The sequence below is a fragment of the Lathyrus oleraceus genome, chromosome 2, assembly GCF_024323335.1.
Source record: "Lathyrus oleraceus cultivar Zhongwan6 chromosome 2, CAAS_Psat_ZW6_1.0, whole genome shotgun sequence".
Classification (NCBI taxonomy): domain Eukaryota; kingdom Viridiplantae; phylum Streptophyta; class Magnoliopsida; order Fabales; family Fabaceae; genus Lathyrus; species Lathyrus oleraceus.
In genome coordinates, this window is record NC_066580.1 from 484,047,484 (window position 1) to 484,068,864 (window position 21,381).

Here is a 21,381-nt window from a genome sequence, read left to right on the forward strand (position 1 = left end):
TTTCTTATTTATTGTTGGGCCTTGGTCAAAGTTGATTTGACTTTGTCAAGTTAGTATTATTGGATTTAGGGGATTGATGGAATGTACATTCCATCTCCCAAAATGAATGAATAATATTAATTTGGTAAAAGTCTTCCTTTGACTAATTTGTGATCTCATTCATCCCCTTCCCCTTCATCTAATTCCCCTTTTTCATTCATTCATTTCCATTTGGCCAATGACATCTCAAAGTCTTAATGCTAATTGATTGAAAGATTAACATGAGTATGGATGAGATTATGCCACACCTTTTGCATATTTTTTGTGTGTGGCATGTTTAATGAGCATAGTTCTTAATACTATGTCTCCAACATGCATTAACACCAAAATTTTATTGTCCCGTCTCAAATTGTTGTGACTTCTACATAAGTCAATTACGATTGCTTAACATAGCGCTAAATTTGTGACACAAAAGGCATAAGCATTGTAGTTAGTGAGATTGTAAGTCTCCCATCTTCCATGGTATTGTGTGGAAACTTGGCCTTCTTTCCTTCCTTTGGAAGATGTTTTGGTTCAAGGATTCATGCTTGTGGCAAGTGGGTTGAGTGTTCTCCAAATAATGTCTTGAAATCAAAAGCAAAACAAAACTAACTACTAACTTACTAACCATTAACTTTTAATTTCAAGTCTTTACTTTAATGCAATTTACTTTTAGCACCTTATTTCATTTGCCATTATACATATCATTCTAATTGTTTATGTTAATGTAATTTTCAATTTGTCGATTTGGACCATATTGTGTGATATCATTTTGTTTGTATATACTTTGCTTGTTTGTGTGGTCTTTGACCATTAATGCACATAATAATAACAAAAATCCTAAAAGACTTTTGAGTTGACTGTTGGTTTGATCTTGCCCAAATGGACTTAGAACTTAGGCAACACTCCTTTGCTAATGGACTTGGCCAATGCCAATTTGTTGAAGAACCAAGAGCTTGCAATTTGAATCCATCTGATACATCATTCTAGATCTCTCCAGATTCATCTGCAACATTGATCATTGTTAAGTTGTTATGTTAAACCTGTGACTTGTGAAATTCATCTGTTACATGGGCTATTTTGAAGAAGATCATTGAAGTGGACAAGCTTGGATGAGGTCATCTTTATTTGATGCCTTTGCTTTCCAAGATTGATATGATTGTGCATTTGTATTGCTTGATTCTAAAAGTCCAAAGGAATTCTGGGTTTCTATTGACATACTTGTCTATTGGATTGCTCCCATTTGGTCAGATCTTTTCAACTTTAAACTTTTAAAATTTTGTGCACAAGGTAGTCTCATCATCTTCTCCCCATTTCTTTAATTTCAAAATATCTCCCTCCATTTTCAAAACTTTCTTTGTGTGAACTATTTTTGTCCTAAACTTTGACCACTTTCAAAAAGATAGAAACTTTGGTCTTATGCCATTGCCTTTTCAAACTCATTTTCTTAAATCAAACTTGCAAATAAATTTAACTATACTTGACTTAAACTTTCAAAAAAGCCAAAAAGAACTAACTCATTCAAACCATTTTAGGCCTTTGTGCCTTTCAAACTTAAATTTTATTAAAATCAATGCAATCATTTTGAAATTTGTACCCCGAACTATGAGGTTTTGATCCCTCATTTTTATGTTGGTACGCAGGCACAAGTCCGAAGGTCTTGTCAAACACAAAAATATAATTAATGAATTCTTTTCTCATCCCTCCATTCTATTTGCTTGTAAACATCACTTTTTACAAAATACATATGCACACAAAAAGGGCTCCCTAGGAGTACCTAGGACACTTTGGGTGCTAACACCTTCCCTCTGTGTAACCAACCCCCTTACCTGTGATCTCTGATTTTTATTAGTTTTTATTTGAAAACTTCTTACTATTTGGGTTTTGTTCGTACTTTTTCCCTTTTCTCTTGGAAACAATAAAAGCGCGGTGACGACTCTTGTTATTTGATTTCTAGCTTACCAATAGCTTGATGATCATGAATTTCCCGCTACACTTTTGGTGATGGACTTCATCCTTTTGATGATGGAAATCTTTGAATGTGTATCTAACTTTCATCCTTTTGGTGATAGCGAACTTGGTTGATTAATCTTACCACCATCCTTTTTGGTGATGGCGATCTCTGTTGATGTTGCTGTAACCATCATCCTTTTGGTGATGACTACCGATAAGACTTGGTTTATCCATCATCCTTTTGGTGATGACAATTCTGGAAATCATAGTAAATTATTATCATCCTTTAAGTGGTGGCAATTAACTCTACAATCATCATTTTGGTGCCAGAAATCCTTACAGTGCTAGTCCCACCGTTGCCCTTACATCAATGACGACCTTTGCGAAATTGGAGTGTCATACTCCACTGCATTTCAAGGACAAAATTCGGGTCCTTTTGTATTTAATTATCTTCCACCACGAACGTATGAAGACTGTCGTCATTCTTACCTTTTAGTTCAAGATAATTAAATAGGGGCAGCTATCATACCCCAAATCTTATCCTGCTCTAATTGCACTACATTCATTTGCATTCATATAATCATTCCATCCAGTAATGCCTCATTTAAATCTTCATATATTCGGTCATTGGTCTAACCCTATGGTTTTGATCATGGCATGGGTGTCAACCACAACTCCATTTGTGTTTCTTTATCACACGACCACTTCGTTTGGTCATGAACCCTCATAAAAGATATGCATTTGGCCAATTTGGTAGAAAGCTAAGGAAAGTCAACATTTGGTTTGCCATTTGATTATTGATTTAGTCAATACATGCATCCGAATATCAAAATATGTGCCAACTCATCCATATGTTTCAATCATTTCATCCAATTCCATCATCCCACCTTTTCCATAATAAGATCCGTGTGAGTTGTTTTTTTTCTCCTTAAAAGGGAAATTTTGTTGATTAATTTAGAAGTTTTATATAAAAAAACTAAGCCATGTATTAGAGTTGCCCATTCCAAGGTACAAATGAACTTGATTATGGGATTGGTCTTTGTTTCAATATTAAGGCACAGGTGTGACCGTGGTCATTTTAATAGGTTTTTTATTTATTTATCACATATGTTTTGATTTCTGATTAGGCAAGCAGTAAGCATGCCTTTTCTTCTACCTATAGAACTCCGTTTCCATTTGAGGAGTTACCCTAAAGCTTAGGAGTTCATTAAGTCCAAATTTAAAAGAAATACTGGCGCTAAAAAAAGTTATTTTTTAAAGTTACATTGAATAACACTTGGAAAATCAAATAAGAATGTAAAGGAGCTGCCATTGGACATATGAATATCATTATAGTACATGTTGAGACATTTCACTCATTAGGACATCAACTTATCCCTAATCTTCAGAAATTTGCCACTTAATTAAAACTACATCTTCAAAACTCCCACGTTAAGCCAAAATCTTCTCGCTTGGATGACCTTTTCCCTCTTGACCTGTTTAGAGAAAAAGGAGTTAATTCAAAGCATCACCGAAGAGCCTTATTACAAAGCACTTCTAAGCTACAACAACCAAAGGAAGGGAGAGGAACTAAAGTCATTAGCGTTTGTATGTTGAAGACCTGCCATAACACCAAAAAACTCAGAGTTAGGATACAATGTCCTGGTAAGGAAAAGAGATAAATTCAGTTGAAAAATACATTTGGGACCACAAAGATAAGCAAGGGACAATCTTACAAAAATATCTTTCCATCAAAAGGTGATGGTAACACCATTCAGGGTGATCCCCACAAAATCAGGGATACACCAATAATTCCCAATAGATTGATTCTAACAGAAAAGACCAAATCATCAAAATTCATACGTATCTAAAAAATTCCTATAAAAGGGGAGCGACCCCAATCACCAGAGGAGGCTACCATTATTCTGAAAAAAATTCCCCAAGACCATTTTCAGTAAAGCTCAGCAGAAGAAATCCCTAAAATCTGGATTAGAGTTTCACGTTGAAACTCTAACCTAGGTGAGCTCAGCCCCAAAGCACAGCAAGAAGGGAGAGAGTTTAAAAGACAAAGGGAAACTTATCTGAATTACGCCGGAGAAAGTCTCGCTGTCGGACCCACTCCGATCAAGTAGTCCTCTTTCTTCTCTTTTGCTTGAACTCCTTACACCGTTACATGCGTCGTGCCTAACTGGGTGAAACCCCTTTAATGATTTCTTTAAATCACAACGGTGGAGGTTTAAATTTTGAAATTAGGGTTTATTGTGTGAAATATTTCTTGTTGTTGATTTGTTTTGAATTTGTCTGTTAGATAGGGTCGAGGATTTGTTGGGTTGCGTTGAAGGTTTATTTCGTCAGAGTTTTGAATTTCCGTTGGGTTGGGAGGGCCGATCCGGTCGTTTGAGGATGATTTAGGATGAGTTAAGGCCAGGTTTGGATTCTCCGGCCAAAACGAGGTAGGGTTAGTGTTGGACGTTTCAGTTTTTTTGTAGTGGTTCGCCGGAGAAGAAGGTGGCACCGCCGCCGTTGACCGGTAACCACCGCCTTTTCCGACAGGTTGATCGGAGGAGGGAGGGCTCGTTACAGAGCGTTACGAGTTTCTGAGATGAGGAGAGAGAAAAGAGTTCATCAAATGAATTGATTTTCTCAAATGCTCAGGTTAAATACCTCCGTTTGGCTCGATGCATGAGTGACAAGTGTCACGCCGGTGGTGAGCCTTGTCGGCATTGACCAACGGTCAACCAAGCACTCTTGTGCAGTTGTACCACCACCCATTACCGTGTGCACTCCTCATCCGTCCGTTAATTTGTTTGACCAGGTCAGATCCACAGATCTGACAGACGATGGCGATGTGTGGGATCAACAGGGTTTACCGAGCTCACTGGGCTCCCTTTTCAGTTTTGGGCCTCCGAATTGGGCCAAAACTGTCTTTCACTAACCGACCCCCCCCCCCTCTCTGCTGCTACAGCACGCCCAGTTTTGGGCCTACCTCACTCTAAGCCCGTTTCTTTTATTTTTTTGGTTTGTTGCTTCATTTCTTTATTTCAATTTTTTTTATAGATATATAAATACATGTAAAATATATTAGGGTATTATTGCTACAAAAATAACATTCTTATTTACTCAACTTTTATTTTAAGGCCTTACTTGTTAATTTAAAATTAATCATTATTTCAATTTGTCGGATTTGTTTGAGACATCACCTTGAATGTGCTTGATTAAACTCATTTGTGCAATTCCTAAGGTCATTTGAACCATGATTTAAGTTATATTTTCGTAATGACCTTCATCTTTTAATCAATTTAATCGTTATATTAAAATGTTTAAAATTTCATATTTCTCAATTCAACGTTGAGATCATCCTTCCATAACCTTGTAAGTCGATCGCTTTCAAGCATCGCCATCAACCTCACATAGCTTACTCTTGGGCTTTCTTACAATGAGACCTATTCGATTTTAATTAATTAAGTAGATGAACAATACACCAAAATAATCTAATTTATTCACAAAAAACACAAATTCAAAATCTCGATCATCGAGTATTGTCTATTCAAATTAAATTAAAATACCTAATCACAATTAAATACCATTTCATTTGGAAATGAAAAAAAGGGGATGGTTTTGAGTTTTCAACTCCTCTCCTCGATTATTTGAATACGAGTTCTTTTACTCGGTTAGTCAAATAATTGGCATTCCCATCGACCTAAACACAATCAAATCAATTCCATTTCATAATAACGAAGCTAAAAGGGGGATGGTTTTAAGCCTTTAACTCCTCCCCTCGATTATTTGAATACGAGTTTTCTTACTCGGTTAGTTAGACAATTGTCATTTCTTAACAAACCTCTAAACCCGTTTAAATCAAAATACTTTTATAAATAAAAAAATGAAAAAGGAGATGACTTTGAGTTTTCAACTTTTCTCCTCAATTGTTTGAATACGAGTTCTCTTACTCGGTCAGCCGAATAATTGTCATTTTTCCGCAAATTAATAAATCAATCAAAACTATACGAAAAGGGAGATGGTCTTGAGCCTTCGATTCCTCTCCTCAAATGCTTGGATATGAGTTGTCTTACTCAGCCAATCAAGTACTTGTCGTTCATTCTAAAATACATCAATCATACATAAACCTATTTTCATAATCACTCAGATGAAAAATAAAATGGTATAGAGTCTTCTATTCCCTTTCCCGATTATTAGGATACGAGTTGTCTTACTCGGCTATCAGAGTATTCTTCATCCATTCAAAACACCTTAATCATCATTAAATCCTTTTATAATTAAGGATGAAAAAGAAAGTGGTCTAGAGTTTTCTACGTAAAAGATATACATAGATTAGAATGAAATTATTAGAAAGAAAATCTAACCCGTTGCCAGAATTAAACGGTAAAAAATACAAACTGGGTGTAGTATTATCGCCGGCCGCCATGAATCTATCGACTAGTTCATTCTTTACGGATGTTGGATTTTTCGTTATAAACGTTGTGTTGATACGGAAAGCAGCAATAAAATTGAATCGGTTACACAATTCAGTTCCCCGCATCAATGTTACATACATATACCTTAAATAGAAACATAATAAACATTAGACTACTCATTGAAATGTGTAAATAAATTGTTCAACTAAGTAAATAATAGATTGATCGGAGTACCATATGTATGTATGAATGACAGCGATGCCCAATTCTTCGTGTTCAAAAAGTTGTTGCATGTCCTCCTTTACAATTATTTCGGAATGAGCAATTCCGAAAACACCTTCATCAAAATCTACACTACGGATGGCGCCGTGCATAATATCGGACTCTTCCACCATTTTCTCAAGACGCATCATAATTTGAGATTTTGTCCCGGACGTCGGTGGAATATCCTTACCAGCTTTTTTCAACTTTCGACCGGGAACCTAAAAATTCATATAAATTAAATCATGACTTTTTGTGATGCAACAGAATCATTGCGTATATAATTCAATGGGTATATATATTTGTACCTCTTTTTGAGATGCAACCGACTCGATGCGTCTTGAAATCCCTTTACCAGCTTTATGTGTGGGTCTTGTAGGAGTCTAACATTACCATGTAATAAGGATTGATTAAATATCATAATTGTAGCTGAATTGAAATATGAATACTAAATATTCATAATCATTTAGAACATATATACCTCGGCATCTAGGAAAATTAGATCTGACGGCCATCCAACAAAGGATCCGACTGCATCTCGCATCAACATTGTCTCTGAAACAACATCAGGTAATGGTAGAAGCGCGTCGGTATCTAATACAAGGTCAACCGAAACTTTCATATATCCCACCGGGAGGGGATTATGGTGAAGTAATTCACCCGAAGTGTTGTGCACTTTTCCCTTGCCAACTATGCGATAAGTTGGTGACGATAGATACAACTGACAAGGTGTAATGCCCTAAACCAATAATAAATGTTATTGTTAACGTGTATATGTGTCAAGTAAAAAAGTGCTATTTTAATTTCATAATAACATATATAATTACCTCGGGAAATTTCGGTTGACAATTGATACTAGCTCAGTCACTAGTATCTTTTGCCTCGGAACCGCACATTTCCTCTCTATACCTTGCATTCTCCTTTTGCAGTTCGAGTACTTGTGCCCTTAACTCCGCCAAGGTCTCCATCACCTCTTTGTTGGTAGGATTTTTTGTTTTTGGTTTTTTATAAAATGACGACGGAGTCACACCAAAACCCTTACCCCTTGTCGCATCCTGCGAAAAATCAACCGGCGAGACTCAAAATAAAAACACACAGAGCCGCCACTAAACGTTATTTATCCCAAGATAGGGAAAGGAAACGCTCAGAGAAACCTGGAAAGACATGGTCTCGCGACCAGAGAGAAAAGGTTCGGGAGTCGGTTACGCAAGGGGAAGGTATTAGCACCCCTCACGTCCTAGGTACTCCTAGGGATCCACGTTCTAGAATAAAGAAAAGGTTGCTAAACATCACACACACACACGGGGAACGCAGGTGGGGTTAAGAGGAACGAGCTCGATAAGGTATCGCACCTTATGCCTACATATCTTGTCTGGAACAAGAATCAGAGCCACTGTAGTTCGGCTTACGCACGCCAAACAACACAAAACAATCAAACAAGCAAGGGTGGCAAACATGGAGCCCGACAACCAATGGATGGAATTACGTCGGCATCCGAACCAAAACACACTCAAAACGGCAAACGTGGAGCCCGACTGCCAATCACTGGGCTTACGTCGGCATCCGAGCCAAAACACAATCAGATAACAAGTAAACGCACGCAAAAAAGAAAAAGGTTGCCCGGAGTGGTCTCGCACGACCACCTGCCTACATACCTCGTCTGGCACGAGGATCAGGGCGATGTAGTTCCCCTGAAAGGGACTAAATTGCTAACCAGAAACCGGGGAAAGATACACAACTAGGGAGCTGAGACTCGAGCCTAATGTTGTCATGCATCGTTAACCCTAAGTTCGGTTTTCTATCCTACTTGCATAAGCAAACTAACCTAACCAGGAAAGAAGCTAGCACACAAGCATACAATCATATATCATCAAATGAGAATAGGTATCTCAAACAAGCATGTCAATCAGATATCCACATAACACGCACTATAGCCAAACAAGGGGCTCAATCAATCAGGTTTGACTGCCTAAGCAAGTCGTCTGTACAGGCTGTGTTTGCTCTTAACCTTGCCATTACGAGGCTAAGGTGAAGCAGATGATGGGATGAAGTGAGGATCAGACCTCACAGCTCATATCCCTAACCAGGGAGAGCTGACAAATGAGCATGGGTCCAGAATAGGGGAACCCTTCTATACTCGATGACTCTGACTCAATGTGCACTGCACGGATCTTGGGCTTTTGATCTCAATGCTACAACCATGTAATGGGAGCAAGGAGAAGACTCACTGAATAGTGGGGGACAGGTTGCTTGTCCCTACCTTCCACCAATTGCCTTACTTGAAGGGCTTTTCCTGCTTGGCTTAAAAATAAACATACACAAGCATTGCCTCTTAAGGAGGACTTCAGACATTTATTTGCCCAGCCCGGTAACAGCCGGGTCTCCAGACTACATGAAGCTTAGGAAGTTACCTCAATGCAAGTTGCTTATGCAAAGCAAAGCAAAGCAATAGTTCACAAGGAACTGAGCAACTAAAGTACCTGGAAACAGTCAAACACAGTTAGTACCCAGACAGACAAAATCAAACAGCAAGTTCAATCAGACAAACTATACAAGCTATGCACAAACAAAGCAAGCCAAGGCTCAAGCCTATGCTTCACAACCTGCAAAACACAATTATGTTAGTGTACAAACATCAACAACATCAATTAAAGTTAATTTGAATCATTCTCCATATGCATTGCCTTTTTGATCCTGAAAAATCAAGCAAATATTAGCAACTAGACCACTAGGCCAAGCCTAGGGTCCAAAACAAGAAAAAATCCTTAAACAGCAAGGCATTCACCAACCAATCTCAAATTAACATCAAACAAGAGCAAACATCCTTGGTCTCATGTTTATATCATTCATCATGTTCAATTCATGCACAAAACAAGGCACATTGGTTCAAATGAAGCACCAAGCATACAAACAGAAGTATTGCATTCAAATCCCTATCAAAATAAATCCAAAAATTCTCAAATTAAATACACCTAAACAGGGGTCAATCAAGGTCTACCATGTCAAATTTGAGCTCAATTGGGCAAATGAAACCATGTCAATGAAAATCAACAAACGAACCCGTGGCGGTTAGATGAGATGTGAACCATGACAGGTAGTTCAATCTTTCTAAGAAACCACGAACCTCTTTCTTTATTCTCGGTTCAGGCATTTGTTTTTTTTTGTTTTTTTTTTTTTAAAGCAGGAGCAACCTCGATTCCTCTCTTATAATGACCCCCCAACATCTTACCGGATCGCACTCTGATAGTGCACTCATTCTAATTCAACCTCAGTCTGAATTATCTCCACTGGTCAAACGACTTGCCCCCAGTCTGCCAGATGCCCCTCTTCTGACTGGGACTTTGCTATCATGTCATAGCATCTGATTCCATGATGAATCATATCATGAAACAAAGTCACCCTGATACGCGGCATCGGCGCCCTGCTTCTCAAGAGGACAGTCTTCTCTCCATGGTAGCTTGTACACAACGACACTGGTATCCGATCCTGGCATATTCTGACATGACCAGGCAAAGGTATTCACATGTTCCTTTAACAAGGCTACCATTCTGCTCTCGACTCGCCTCTGAAGCGGCCTCATTTTCCCATTTCCTTTCTGACCTCGCCGGTGCTTGGAGTAACAATCTCGCATCGCCCTCGAGCGGCTGAATCACCTTCTCCTCTTGTTTTGACAACCTGGCTAATTCCAGCAGATCACAATCTTCTTTGTCTTCTTCGGCATGATTGCTCGGTTTGTCGAAGTCATATGAGGGGTAACCAAATTGTTATCAACGAGATCCGGAGAATTATTTTTGAAGTTGGGACGAGACAAATCAAAAAGGAAAAATGAAAACAAACATTGCCATTTTTATTTGTTTTTAAACTGCAAAAATAAATGAAAAACATGGAACACCGTTTTTTGACTGAAAAACATCCATTTATTAATGATGCAGAAAATGCAAATTTAAACATGAGGTGGCCCTTACAATGGACCATTACGTGTCGGGCAACACGTATGGCTTTCATGCAGATAAAATCAAAACAGAAATCATTACTCTTCCGAATGAGTGACAGTGCTGATCTTTCTAAGCCTTCCAGCTTCCTGGTACGCACGGCTTTATCCAACCACTGAACTTGCAGTCACTGTCAGTCTCTCCACCTACCACACAGGCGCGATCTGAATTTTCAGCAATTGCACCCACCATCGCCTGTCCATGCGCCGGCATGGGATTGGCATCAGCATTCAATGACAATGTAAAATTGAGGGCCTTGGAATCCACCAGGTCTTGGACTACGTGCTTAAAAGCTTTGCAGTCCTCTACACTGTGCCCGGGAGCACCCGAATGGAATTCACATTTGACATTTTCATCAAAATTGGCTGGCCTTTGATCAGGTCCCATAGGTGCCAAAGTCCTCAACTGTACCACCCCCATATCTTTCAGCTTTTTCAATAGGACAGAGTATGTCACAGGCGGCCTGTCAAAATGCCGATCACTCATCCTCCTCCTGACTGGATATCCTACCCTCGGAGACCTCCGCTGAAATGGCTGACGCTGCTGTTGCTGTTGTGCAGGCTGATTGTCAGCAGGAATAGTTACCGCAGCGGTGTGCTGGTAGTAACGACCCCTACCGTGTCCTCTCTGGGCGTACACAGCACTCGATTCACCCTCATCCTTGTGCTGGTCATTACCAAAAGATTTCTTCGGTCCAGATGACGAAGCGTTTTCTTGCATGTTCCCCATCTTCAGCCAGTCTTCAATCCTCCCCACCTTTTCGGCAATTACTTTCTGCCCCAAGGTGAACTCTTGCATGACATTGATCAGCTCTCCCATCTTCTCTTTCAGTTCGAGGATGTCAGCGTTGGGAGGATCCATCAGTCGAGGAGTATTGCGTCTGGTGAAGTATCTGTGAGGACGGGTTGAGTGCAAAGGTACAGCTCTGCGAGCACGAGCAATGATTCCTGCAAAACAGCAAACAGGTTAATATGCATGAATGCAACGTCTATCCATATGAGGAACACTTTGTCTCTTGATTTTGGTTTCATCGAGACAAATAATATTTCATCAATAACATTCTGACATCCGAATGTCTCTCAACCAGATTCTCAATCCATAATATTCCCCATATGGCTAGACTCAGGTTTGATGCAGATGAATGCAAGATGTGATGATGCAGATGTATGAGTGCACTGGGCCATCCTCCAAGTCATCTGATCCTCTGTACTGAATCTGGCCTCTGGACTGATCATTACCATCTGAGGAGAAATGTAACCAATCTGACCCACGGGTTCCGAAATAAACGGAAGACAGATACATCATCATCACCACTGGTCTCTGAGCTGACACACCATCACCATCTGAATCGGCCCGGGGAATCCTGAAATAAACGGATCCCCACTGATAAATATCTCGGCCCGGGGAATCCTGAAATAAACGGATTCCCACTGAGAAATGCCACGGACAGCACTCCGGCGTCTCAAAAATAAACGGCCATAAATCCGACCTATAAATATGACTCTGATCAACGGAACCATTAGTCACCACCTGAGTCACCATCAATCACCAACAGTCACCATCTGTACCTGTTAAAATGATCATTCCCTCCCCACTCACGGGTGTCATCTAGGCCAGGGTAAAGTCGAAAGAAACGCAGTATAAATAACCTTTCGCAGAATACCATCATATACACACCCGAAGTATGTAACGATAATATCCCACCAGGGTCTGAACTGCTCGTGATGTCAATGTTCCGCTAAGTGGCGCCATACCACCCGCTTCCCATGCATCACTCTATTCCTAGGTTTCCTAGATTTCACTCATAGCCTGGGTATTGGGCCTTTTACCTCGAGTAACTCCCACCCCAAAACAGAGGAACCACCTGTACAGAGGACGGCAACAACATGATAGTATGATGCATGCAGACATTAATGCAAATATATACACAGTGGTTAGAACAATAAATGCAATAAATAATACACACAAGCAACCTAAACTAATCCTAGAACGCTAGGAAGGACTCGCTTAGGGACGATGGACCAGCATAGGTCTACATCAGTAGGTCCCCAGCAGAGTCGCCAGCTGTCGCATCCTGCGAAAAATCAACCGGCGAGACTCAAAATAAAAACACACAGAGCCGCCACTAAACGTTATTTATCCCAAGATAGGGAAAGGAAACGCTCAGAGAAACCTGGAAAGACATGGTCTCGCGACCAGAGAGAAAAGGTTCGGGAGTCGGTTACGCAAGGGGAAGGTATTAGCACCCCTCACGTCCTAGGTACTCCTAGGGATCCACGTTCTAGAATAAAGAAAAGGTTGCTAAACATCACACACACACACGGGGAACGCAGGTGGGGTTAAGAGGAACGAGCTCGATAAGGTATCGCACCTTATGCCTACATATCTTGTCTGGAACAAGAATCAGAGCCACTGTAGTTCGGCTTACGCACGCCAAACAACACAAAACAATCAAACAAGCAAGGGTGGCAAACATGGAGCCCGACAACCAATGGATGGAATTACGTCGGCATCCGAACCAAAACACACTCAAAACGGCAAACGTGGAGCCCGACTGCCAATCACTGGGCTTACGTCGGCATCCGAGCCAAAACACAATCAGATAACAAGTAAACGCACGCAAAAAAGAAAAAGGTTGCCCGGAGTGGTCTCGCACGACCACCTGCCTACATACCTCGTCTGGCACGAGGATCAGGGCGATGTAGTTCCCCTGAAAGGGACTAAATTGCTAACCAGAAACCGGGGAAAGATACACAACTAGGGAGCTGAGACTCGAGCCTAATGTTGTCATGCATCGTTAACCCTAAGTTCGGTTTTCTATCCTACTTGCATAAGCAAACTAACCTAACCAGGAAAGAAGCTAGCACACAAGCATACAATCATATATCATCAAATGAGAATAGGTATCTCAAACAAGCATGTCAATCAGATATCCACATAACACGCACTATAGCCAAACAAGGGGCTCAATCAATCAGGTTTGACTGCCTAAGCAAGTCGTCTGTACAGGCTGTGTTTGCTCTTAACCTTGCCATTACGAGGCTAAGGTGAAGCAGATGATGGGATGAAGTGAGGATCAGACCTCACAGCTCATATCCCTAACCAGGGAGAGCTGACAAATGAGCATGGGTCCAGAATAGGGGAACCCTTCTATACTCGATGACTCTGACTCAATGTGCACTGCACGGATCTTGGGCTTTTGATCTCAATGCTACAACCATGTAATGGGAGCAAGGAGAAGACTCACTGAATAGTGGGGGACAGGTTGCTTGTCCCTACCTTCCACCAATTGCCTTACTTGAAGGGCTTTTCCTGCTTGGCTTAAAAATAAACATACACAAGCATTGCCTCTTAAGGAGGACTTCAGACATTTATTTGCCCAGCCCGGTAACAGCCGGGTCTCCAGACTACATGAAGCTTAGGAAGTTACCTCAATGCAAGTTGCTTATGCAAAGCAAAGCAAAGCAATAGTTCACAAGGAACTGAGCAACTAAAGTACCTGGAAACAGTCAAACACAGTTAGTACCCAGACAGACAAAATCAAACAGCAAGTTCAATCAGACAAACTATACAAGCTATGCACAAACAAAGCAAGCCAAGGCTCAAGCCTATGCTTCACAACCTGCAAAACACAATTATGTTAGTGTACAAACATCAACAACATCAATTAAAGTTAATTTGAATCATTCTCCATATGCATTGCCTTTTTGATCCTGAAAAATCAAGCAAATATTAGCAACTAGACCACTAGGCCAAGCCTAGGGTCCAAAACAAGAAAAAATCCTTAAACAGCAAGGCATTCACCAACCAATCTCAAATTAACATCAAACAAGAGCAAACATCCTTGGTCTCATGTTTATATCATTCATCATGTTCAATTCATGCACAAAACAAGGCACATTGGTTCAAATGAAGCACCAAGCATACAAACAGAAGTATTGCATTCAAATCCCTATCAAAATAAATCCAAAAATTCTCAAATTAAATACACCTAAACAGGGGTCAATCAAGGTCTACCATGTCAAATTTGAGCTCAATTGGGCAAATGAAACCATGTCAATGAAAATCAACAAAAACAGACACAATTTCATGCTTCAATTCACACCATCAATGCATACATCCAATTCAAAAATTCATATCTCATTGAAAACAAAAAAGAAATGGATGAGACCAAAACAGGGAGGTCACACAACGTGTCTAGTTCATGCATATCAAATTTCATGGCCATACAATACAATATGAGGATTTCCCAATCAATCTACCAACATGTGTCACATGAGCTTGCAAATTCAACCACCAGAAATGAAAAATCATGATCAAATTGAAAATGCAGTGAAAAATTCTACAAAAATTCATACAACATCCTAACATGCTAACTAACCATCATGCAAAATTTCAGCCAATTCTAACATGTATAGGTCACTCGAAAAAATCCTGCAAGTTGACATAATGAGGTGTGACACAAATTGTCACACCTAAGTTCCAAAATTTGCTGCTCTCTAACCAGGTATCCAAAATTCATGAAATTTACATATAAATAATCCTCAATGAGTCAAGAACCACCACAAAAATTTTCAAGAATTTATTCTACATTATGAGCATTTCATGATCAAATTACAAACATGTATCAAAAATGGACATACAATGGAAAACCCTAGGTCAACTAAAAAAATTGCCAAGCACAACTTTGACCAATAGGTCAAAAAAAACCTACACAAACCAAGGAAGTCAACAAAATTTTTCTCATATTTTTCTGATTTTTTTTACTATTTTTTCTGAATTTTTTAATGTGTTAAACATTTTTAATAATTAAACAAAATTGCAGTAGCATTTCTGTAAATATTACAGGCAATGGCGGGAAACACTAATTTTAAATTTTCAAACTGAAATTTTGGATCAAAAGCTACTGTTTCATCGTCTTCCACAAGCAGCATTTCCAGAAATTCACAAAAATGGACGAACATCCAAAGCTAACGAAAATGGACATGGCCATATCCGTTGGAAAGGTCTTTCTACCTACAATCCAAATATCATATCCATTTATCCTAAAAGTTCTCACATCAACCGAATCGAAGCACTTAGGGTTTTGGATCAAATGTTCAAATCTAGATTTCTCACACCACAGTCATCCGTTTGCAATTCTAAATACATCATCGTAATCTACATCAAACTCACTATAGAATGCACATAACAATCAAGCTTTTCATGAGGTTCGAATTTTCACTTACTCGGATATGGCAGCCGCGATTGTAATGCTTTTAGAGCTCAAATCGTGAAAACAGCAACACTAGGAGGATGGAGAAGGTGAATGGAGGTGCTTGCTTCGATTGCCTTTGCTTCTAGAACTCAAAACTCGAATTCACCATTGTTGATGTGGTTATGGACAGTTGCGATTGGCCAAGCTTCTCACTCCAATCTCCAAAAACAGTCCAAGGCAATGATTATAGAAGATGAATGCAAAAGAAATCTTCAAGTTTGGTTGAGAATTGGTCAAGAATTTTGGAAATGAAAGTTTGTGTTCTTGGATGAAAATGGAGAGAATATGAGAGATCTAGATCCAATCTTGGGAAAAGTGTTTTTCTGTTATGATTAGGCAAGGATTTAGAATATATATGTGTGCTTAATTGATCACTAATCATGGAATTAACCAATTTGGCATAATTAGTGATAATGTAATTTTTGCAAATGAGGGCAAAATAGCCAATTCACAATGACAGCACATGCCAGCTCAAAATTGGTTCCAACATGTCCAAAACACCATATGTGAAGTGTAGAAACAATTCCCATTGCAATTGGTTGCTTAAATCTCATTTTCACTATGTGTATGTAAAGTATCCATTTTTAACCATTTCATTTTTCATGCCAAAACTCAAACCATGTGCATTAACCATGAAATGAATATTCAAACACACTTAAAATGCCATTCCTGAGGTGTTGGAAAAAGTCCCATTCAAAAATTCCCAATATTTTGACATTTGGACAATTTTGCCCCTGGTCCAATTCAACTGTCCAGTTGAAAAGTGACTTTTTGCCTGGGCCATTTTTGGGAAATTCCAATGATGCACCCTCAAAGTACATGTCAAATGGAGTTTGTGCATATAAAGAACTTGCAATTTGGACAAAGTATGTGGTAGTTATGGCCTCCTGATTACGGTCTTTTCTGAAATTCAATGAGCCATATTTTGCAAACCGTACATTGGATTTTCAAGTTCTTGGACTTTTTGGAAAGGTGAGAACAAGATCTACATCTGTCATGTTGAACAATTTTTCATTTGAAGCTTCCTTGGACTTCTGTTTTTGAGGTCAAAAACTTTCCATTTTTGGAAACTTCAGTTACAAGTCACTTGCTATTTTTGGCAGTTTTTGTCCTGACTTGATTTTCTTCATTTTTAAGCCTTGCAATCTCATTTAACACTTGTTCCAACATGAATGAAGTGTGTCTAACTTGTTTCCACCTCCAAATCCACCAGATCATGTACAGTTGACCACAGTTGACTTTTCATCTGATAGATGAATTTGGCAATGCATTGATCAATCTGAGCCCCAATCTTCAACTGAAATGGCTCAAGGGTGAAACCCTAGCCTCAATAAGCACAATATAATCACAAAATGAACCTCATCTCCATCTCAAACCCCATCTCCTGATCCAGCCCTGCTTGGCCCAATACAACTGATTAGGGTTGACCAGTGGTCAAAACCCTAATCTCAAGGAATCTTCTTCAATCTTCTGATGACATCCCACCATGATGATGATGATGTATCAATTCAATCAACATGAAGACCAATACCCTCGAGAATCATGAAACCCTAATTCACAGTCCAATCCTCAGATGGCCATGATCAGTCAATAAAACCCTAGGCTTGCACCTTTGAACTTCCTCATCTCCTGATCAAGACTTGGGAAGATGGCTTGCACTATGTAACCACATGTTATGCAATATGAAATGCCTAATGCCCTAAAATGATATGCAAATATGTTAATGCTAGTCCCAAGAGAGGAGGGCAAATTTTGAGGTGTTACAGCTGCCCCTATTCAATCCACTGTGAACCTGTCGATACGAAATAGCCTCGGCTTTCGGATGATCAGGATGAAGAGTGATTGAATACCAAGAACAGACGAACAATTTGCACTCTGATGGGATAATAATTAACGACGCCTGTCAGCATCGGCGAAGAAACCGTTTCGGAAAACGTCGACCTGGATACCAAAATAAATGGTAACACAGGGATAACCACGGCCTGATCACCACATCCACTCGGGATTCTCATTCTTTCTTCTTTTTTATGCTTTTCTTGAACCCCGAAATTTTCTCTGCGCAAACGATCCTCGGATCTCTGCATTTGAAACCCGGAAAATGCCTCAGCACTCCTTCTTTGCCAAAATAATGAACCCCGATCTCCCATTTGAACCCCAGTCGCCTGACGATAACTCTCGATCGCCAGAATGAACCCCATTCTCCAGAAAATGTCGCAACATCTCCCTTTCTCCGTTTGAACCCCGGAACATGCCTCAGCATTTCCTTTCTCCATTTGAACCCCAGAACATGCCTCAGCATATCCTTTTCTCCAATCTCTCGTGATAATTCCGCTGTCAACGTCGGAAATAACACCAAACCACTCTGAGGGCGACATGTCAGAGGGTAAACCTTCACAAAGGAAGGTAGCATGTGCATCTCTTCCTCAGAAGACACCTATAACGACCTCCATTGGCATCCGCCAAAGCCTAAGGTGACACATGAACAGAAGATAATCCTAAGGACCTCATCCCGGACATAATCTTCAACTCCAATCTCTATTTGAACCCCAGAAAATGCCTCAGCATCTCTTTTCTCCGATTGAACCCCGAAAATTGCGCTGATCGCAAAACGTCCTTTGATTTCATCTCCATCTCCGCTCGACGGAAACATTTCCTCCAATATCGCACTACTGGGGAACATTGCTGCTCCGACGTCACGATGCTAACCTCCTCAGAGTAACACCTTCACCATCTGATGCAACAAAACTTCAAGCGGTAACCACGGCTTGAGTCGCACTGATCGCGTCATACTTCCATCTTCGCACGACGGAAACAAACTCCTCCAGTATCGCACTACTGGGGAAATACCTTTAATCAAATCATGAGGCTAAACTCCTCGGAGTAACACCTCGCTCAGCAGATAAAAAACCACTTCTCAAACGGTAACCACGGCTTGAGACTAGCTTATGCTTGCAATGATGCATGATTGATTTTTTCTGCGTAATGCTCCATAATTATGGAAATGCTACGCGATTATTTATTTTTCTATGCAATATGCCATGTCGTTTTTTCATGATGAATGCATAAAAATAGAACATCCCCCTCAAGGGACTCTTCTGGGAAATACGAGACACTCTGCTGAGGGACTCGTCAACGCTCCGATTTCCACCATGCTGGGGAATCACTGCTGCTAGGGATAAGGCAACCCTTGCTGGGGAAGAACCTCCTTTGCACCCAATCCACTCGAGAAACTGCTGGGGATTAACACCACCAACACCCTGTGGGGATACAACAGTCTTGACTTGCTGAGGATATCAATCCTGACTCCACTTCGGGAAAACCCTCACAGACATCTGTTGACTTCAATGGGGAAATACTCACAGAGACTCTGCCATGGGAATAGCAATCTCCAGGCTCAACCGGGGAAACATCCATATATCACCTGCTGAGGATAACCATCTTGACCCTGCTAGGGAACCGCATACTACTCCGCTGGGACAACCCATGCAATCCATATGTAGAATCATCTCAGCTGGGGATGCAAAATCTGTCCGCTACGGGAACTTGTTCAATCCACTGGTAGGATGAACACTGTTGGAGATATATTTCTTTGAAAAAGACCCGCTCCACTCGGGGATAACAACCTTCGGACCTGGCTGCCGAGGAAACACCATCGTAAACCCGCCGGGGACAACCATCCTGACTCGGCTGGGGAAGTCCACAGACATCGGATCTGCTGGGGAGCCAACCCTCTAACTCTGCTCGGGGACTTAGCTGGAAAATGAAAACAGTTGGTATAGAACACCCGTCGACTCGTCGACCCACAGTATCTACCTTCCAGTCTCGTATCATCTTTCCACTTTTGAGATTTCCCAGACTCGTCTGGACCTTTTCTGCTCCATCATCTTGTATTCCCAATCGCCCCGCGCTCGGCGAGAGAGCGTACTCCTGGGAGTTATACAGAAATTTCAATTTTCCGACTTTGAAGAGTCTTCTTGATTAATTTCAAGGGTCGTCGGACGTCTCTCGTCGTCTCTCCACCGTTCCTCCTTCGTCCCTGATCGAACTCTGCGGGGAATTGCATACTTTCAAGTCTTTCGACTTTGAAGAGTCTTCTTGATTAATTTCAAGGGTCGTCGGACGCCGCAACGTCACTTCGTCGTTCTTCATACATTCGTTCCTGAGCGAACTCTCTGGGGATCTCTCTTGTCAAAGCTTCCACATCACAACCTGCAAGTGAGTGAAGAATACCTAACAGTTCCTGCAAAACAGATCGTCAGATAAAACCGTGCCCCAGGCGTGTCAAGATTTCAACACTTGGGTCACTCATCCTTCCGAATAAGATTTCAAGCTTTCAATCTTATAAACATGCATTGGAAGGAACCTGTATGTGTTAAAATGCAACATTCTTTATCAACAATATCTGGATGTTTTTGCAATCAAAGCGGTAATGAAAAACAAAAACAAAATTATTTGACTGAATGTGCATTTTATTGATTGGAAAGTGTGTGGCTCAAATTGAGCAATACAAACGGAAGCAATTCCTGAAAAGAGGTAATTGCGCTCAAAAGGAAAAATCTATCCTAATGGCAACGTGAAACCCGTGATCTCATCGAGTTCCAACTCAGTTACACCCCATATGTCCTCAGACTCTCCATGCTTTCTGCTTTCTGAACAAGACAATTCTGACTGATCCCTACCGGGTATTATCCATGATGCTTTAACCAAAGCGCAAACGATCATGCTAGACGCAGTTGTTCGTTTCAATCCCTCTCTTGCCTGGACCGCCCTTTCGGGTTTTCAGTCCACCGGGATACCCTTTTTTGCCCAAGTCGCCTCTTCAGGTTTTCGACTTGCCGGGTACACATTTTTCATTTTTATCCCTAATTTTTGCCCGAACCTTTTTCTGTTTTTGGTTCGCCGGGATGCCCATTTTTGCCTGGACTATTTTGTTCTTTTCGTCCAGCGGGTCAATTATACGAAGTATTTTTTTTAACTGCGTCCGCATTCACAGGGGATGGAAAATCTTCGCCATCCATGGTCGTTAACAACAAGGCTCCACCAGAGAAAACCTTCTTGACCACGAACGGACCTTCATAATTCGGTGTCCATTTGCCCCTTCGATCGTTTTGAGGAGGAAGGATCCTTTTCAGCACCATATCACCTACGTGATATACCCGAGGTCGCACCTTCTTGTCAAAAGCACGCTTCATCCTTTGCTGATATAACTGCCCATGACAGATGGCTGCTAGCCTCTTTTCCTCAATCAGGCTCAACTCTTCGTACCAGGTCCTTACCCATTCAGCCTCTTGCAACTTTACGTCCATCAGGACTCTCAAAGAGGGAATCTGAACCCCAACAGGTAATACAGCCTCCATCCCATATACCAATGAGAAAGGAGTTGCCCCAGTAGATGTACGTACCGACGTTCGATACCCAGGATACCAGTTTCCTACTCAACCACACCATCGGTGCATTCAAACGTTATCCGGGCAACAAAAGCTTATTCACCTTAACCTCCCCATCA

General features: G+C 40.7%; 1 protein-coding gene across 2 annotated transcripts; it reads right to left on the bottom strand.

The window, feature by feature from the left end:
* Nucleotides 1–10,581: 10,581 nt before the first annotated feature.
* Nucleotides 10,582–16,399, bottom strand: LOC127120711 (uncharacterized). Of its 2 annotated transcripts, XM_051051233.1 has the most exons (3): nucleotides 15,847–16,399; nucleotides 14,049–14,117; nucleotides 10,582–11,565 (listed from the first exon to the last, which is right to left on the bottom strand). In XM_051051233.1, exon 3 carries the CDS (start codon nucleotides 11,477–11,479, stop codon nucleotides 10,691–10,693), a length of 789 nt encoding a protein of 262 aa, XP_050907190.1. In that variant the 5' UTR covers nucleotides 11,480–11,565; nucleotides 14,049–14,117; nucleotides 15,847–16,399; the 3' UTR covers nucleotides 10,582–10,690. The 2 variants fall into 2 exon arrangements, with proteins under 2 accessions (XP_050907190.1, XP_050907191.1); XM_051051234.1 differs by lacking the exon at nucleotides 15,847–16,399 and having other exon boundaries at nucleotides 14,049–15,346.
* Between the last annotated feature and the right edge of the window lie 4,982 nt (nucleotides 16,400–21,381).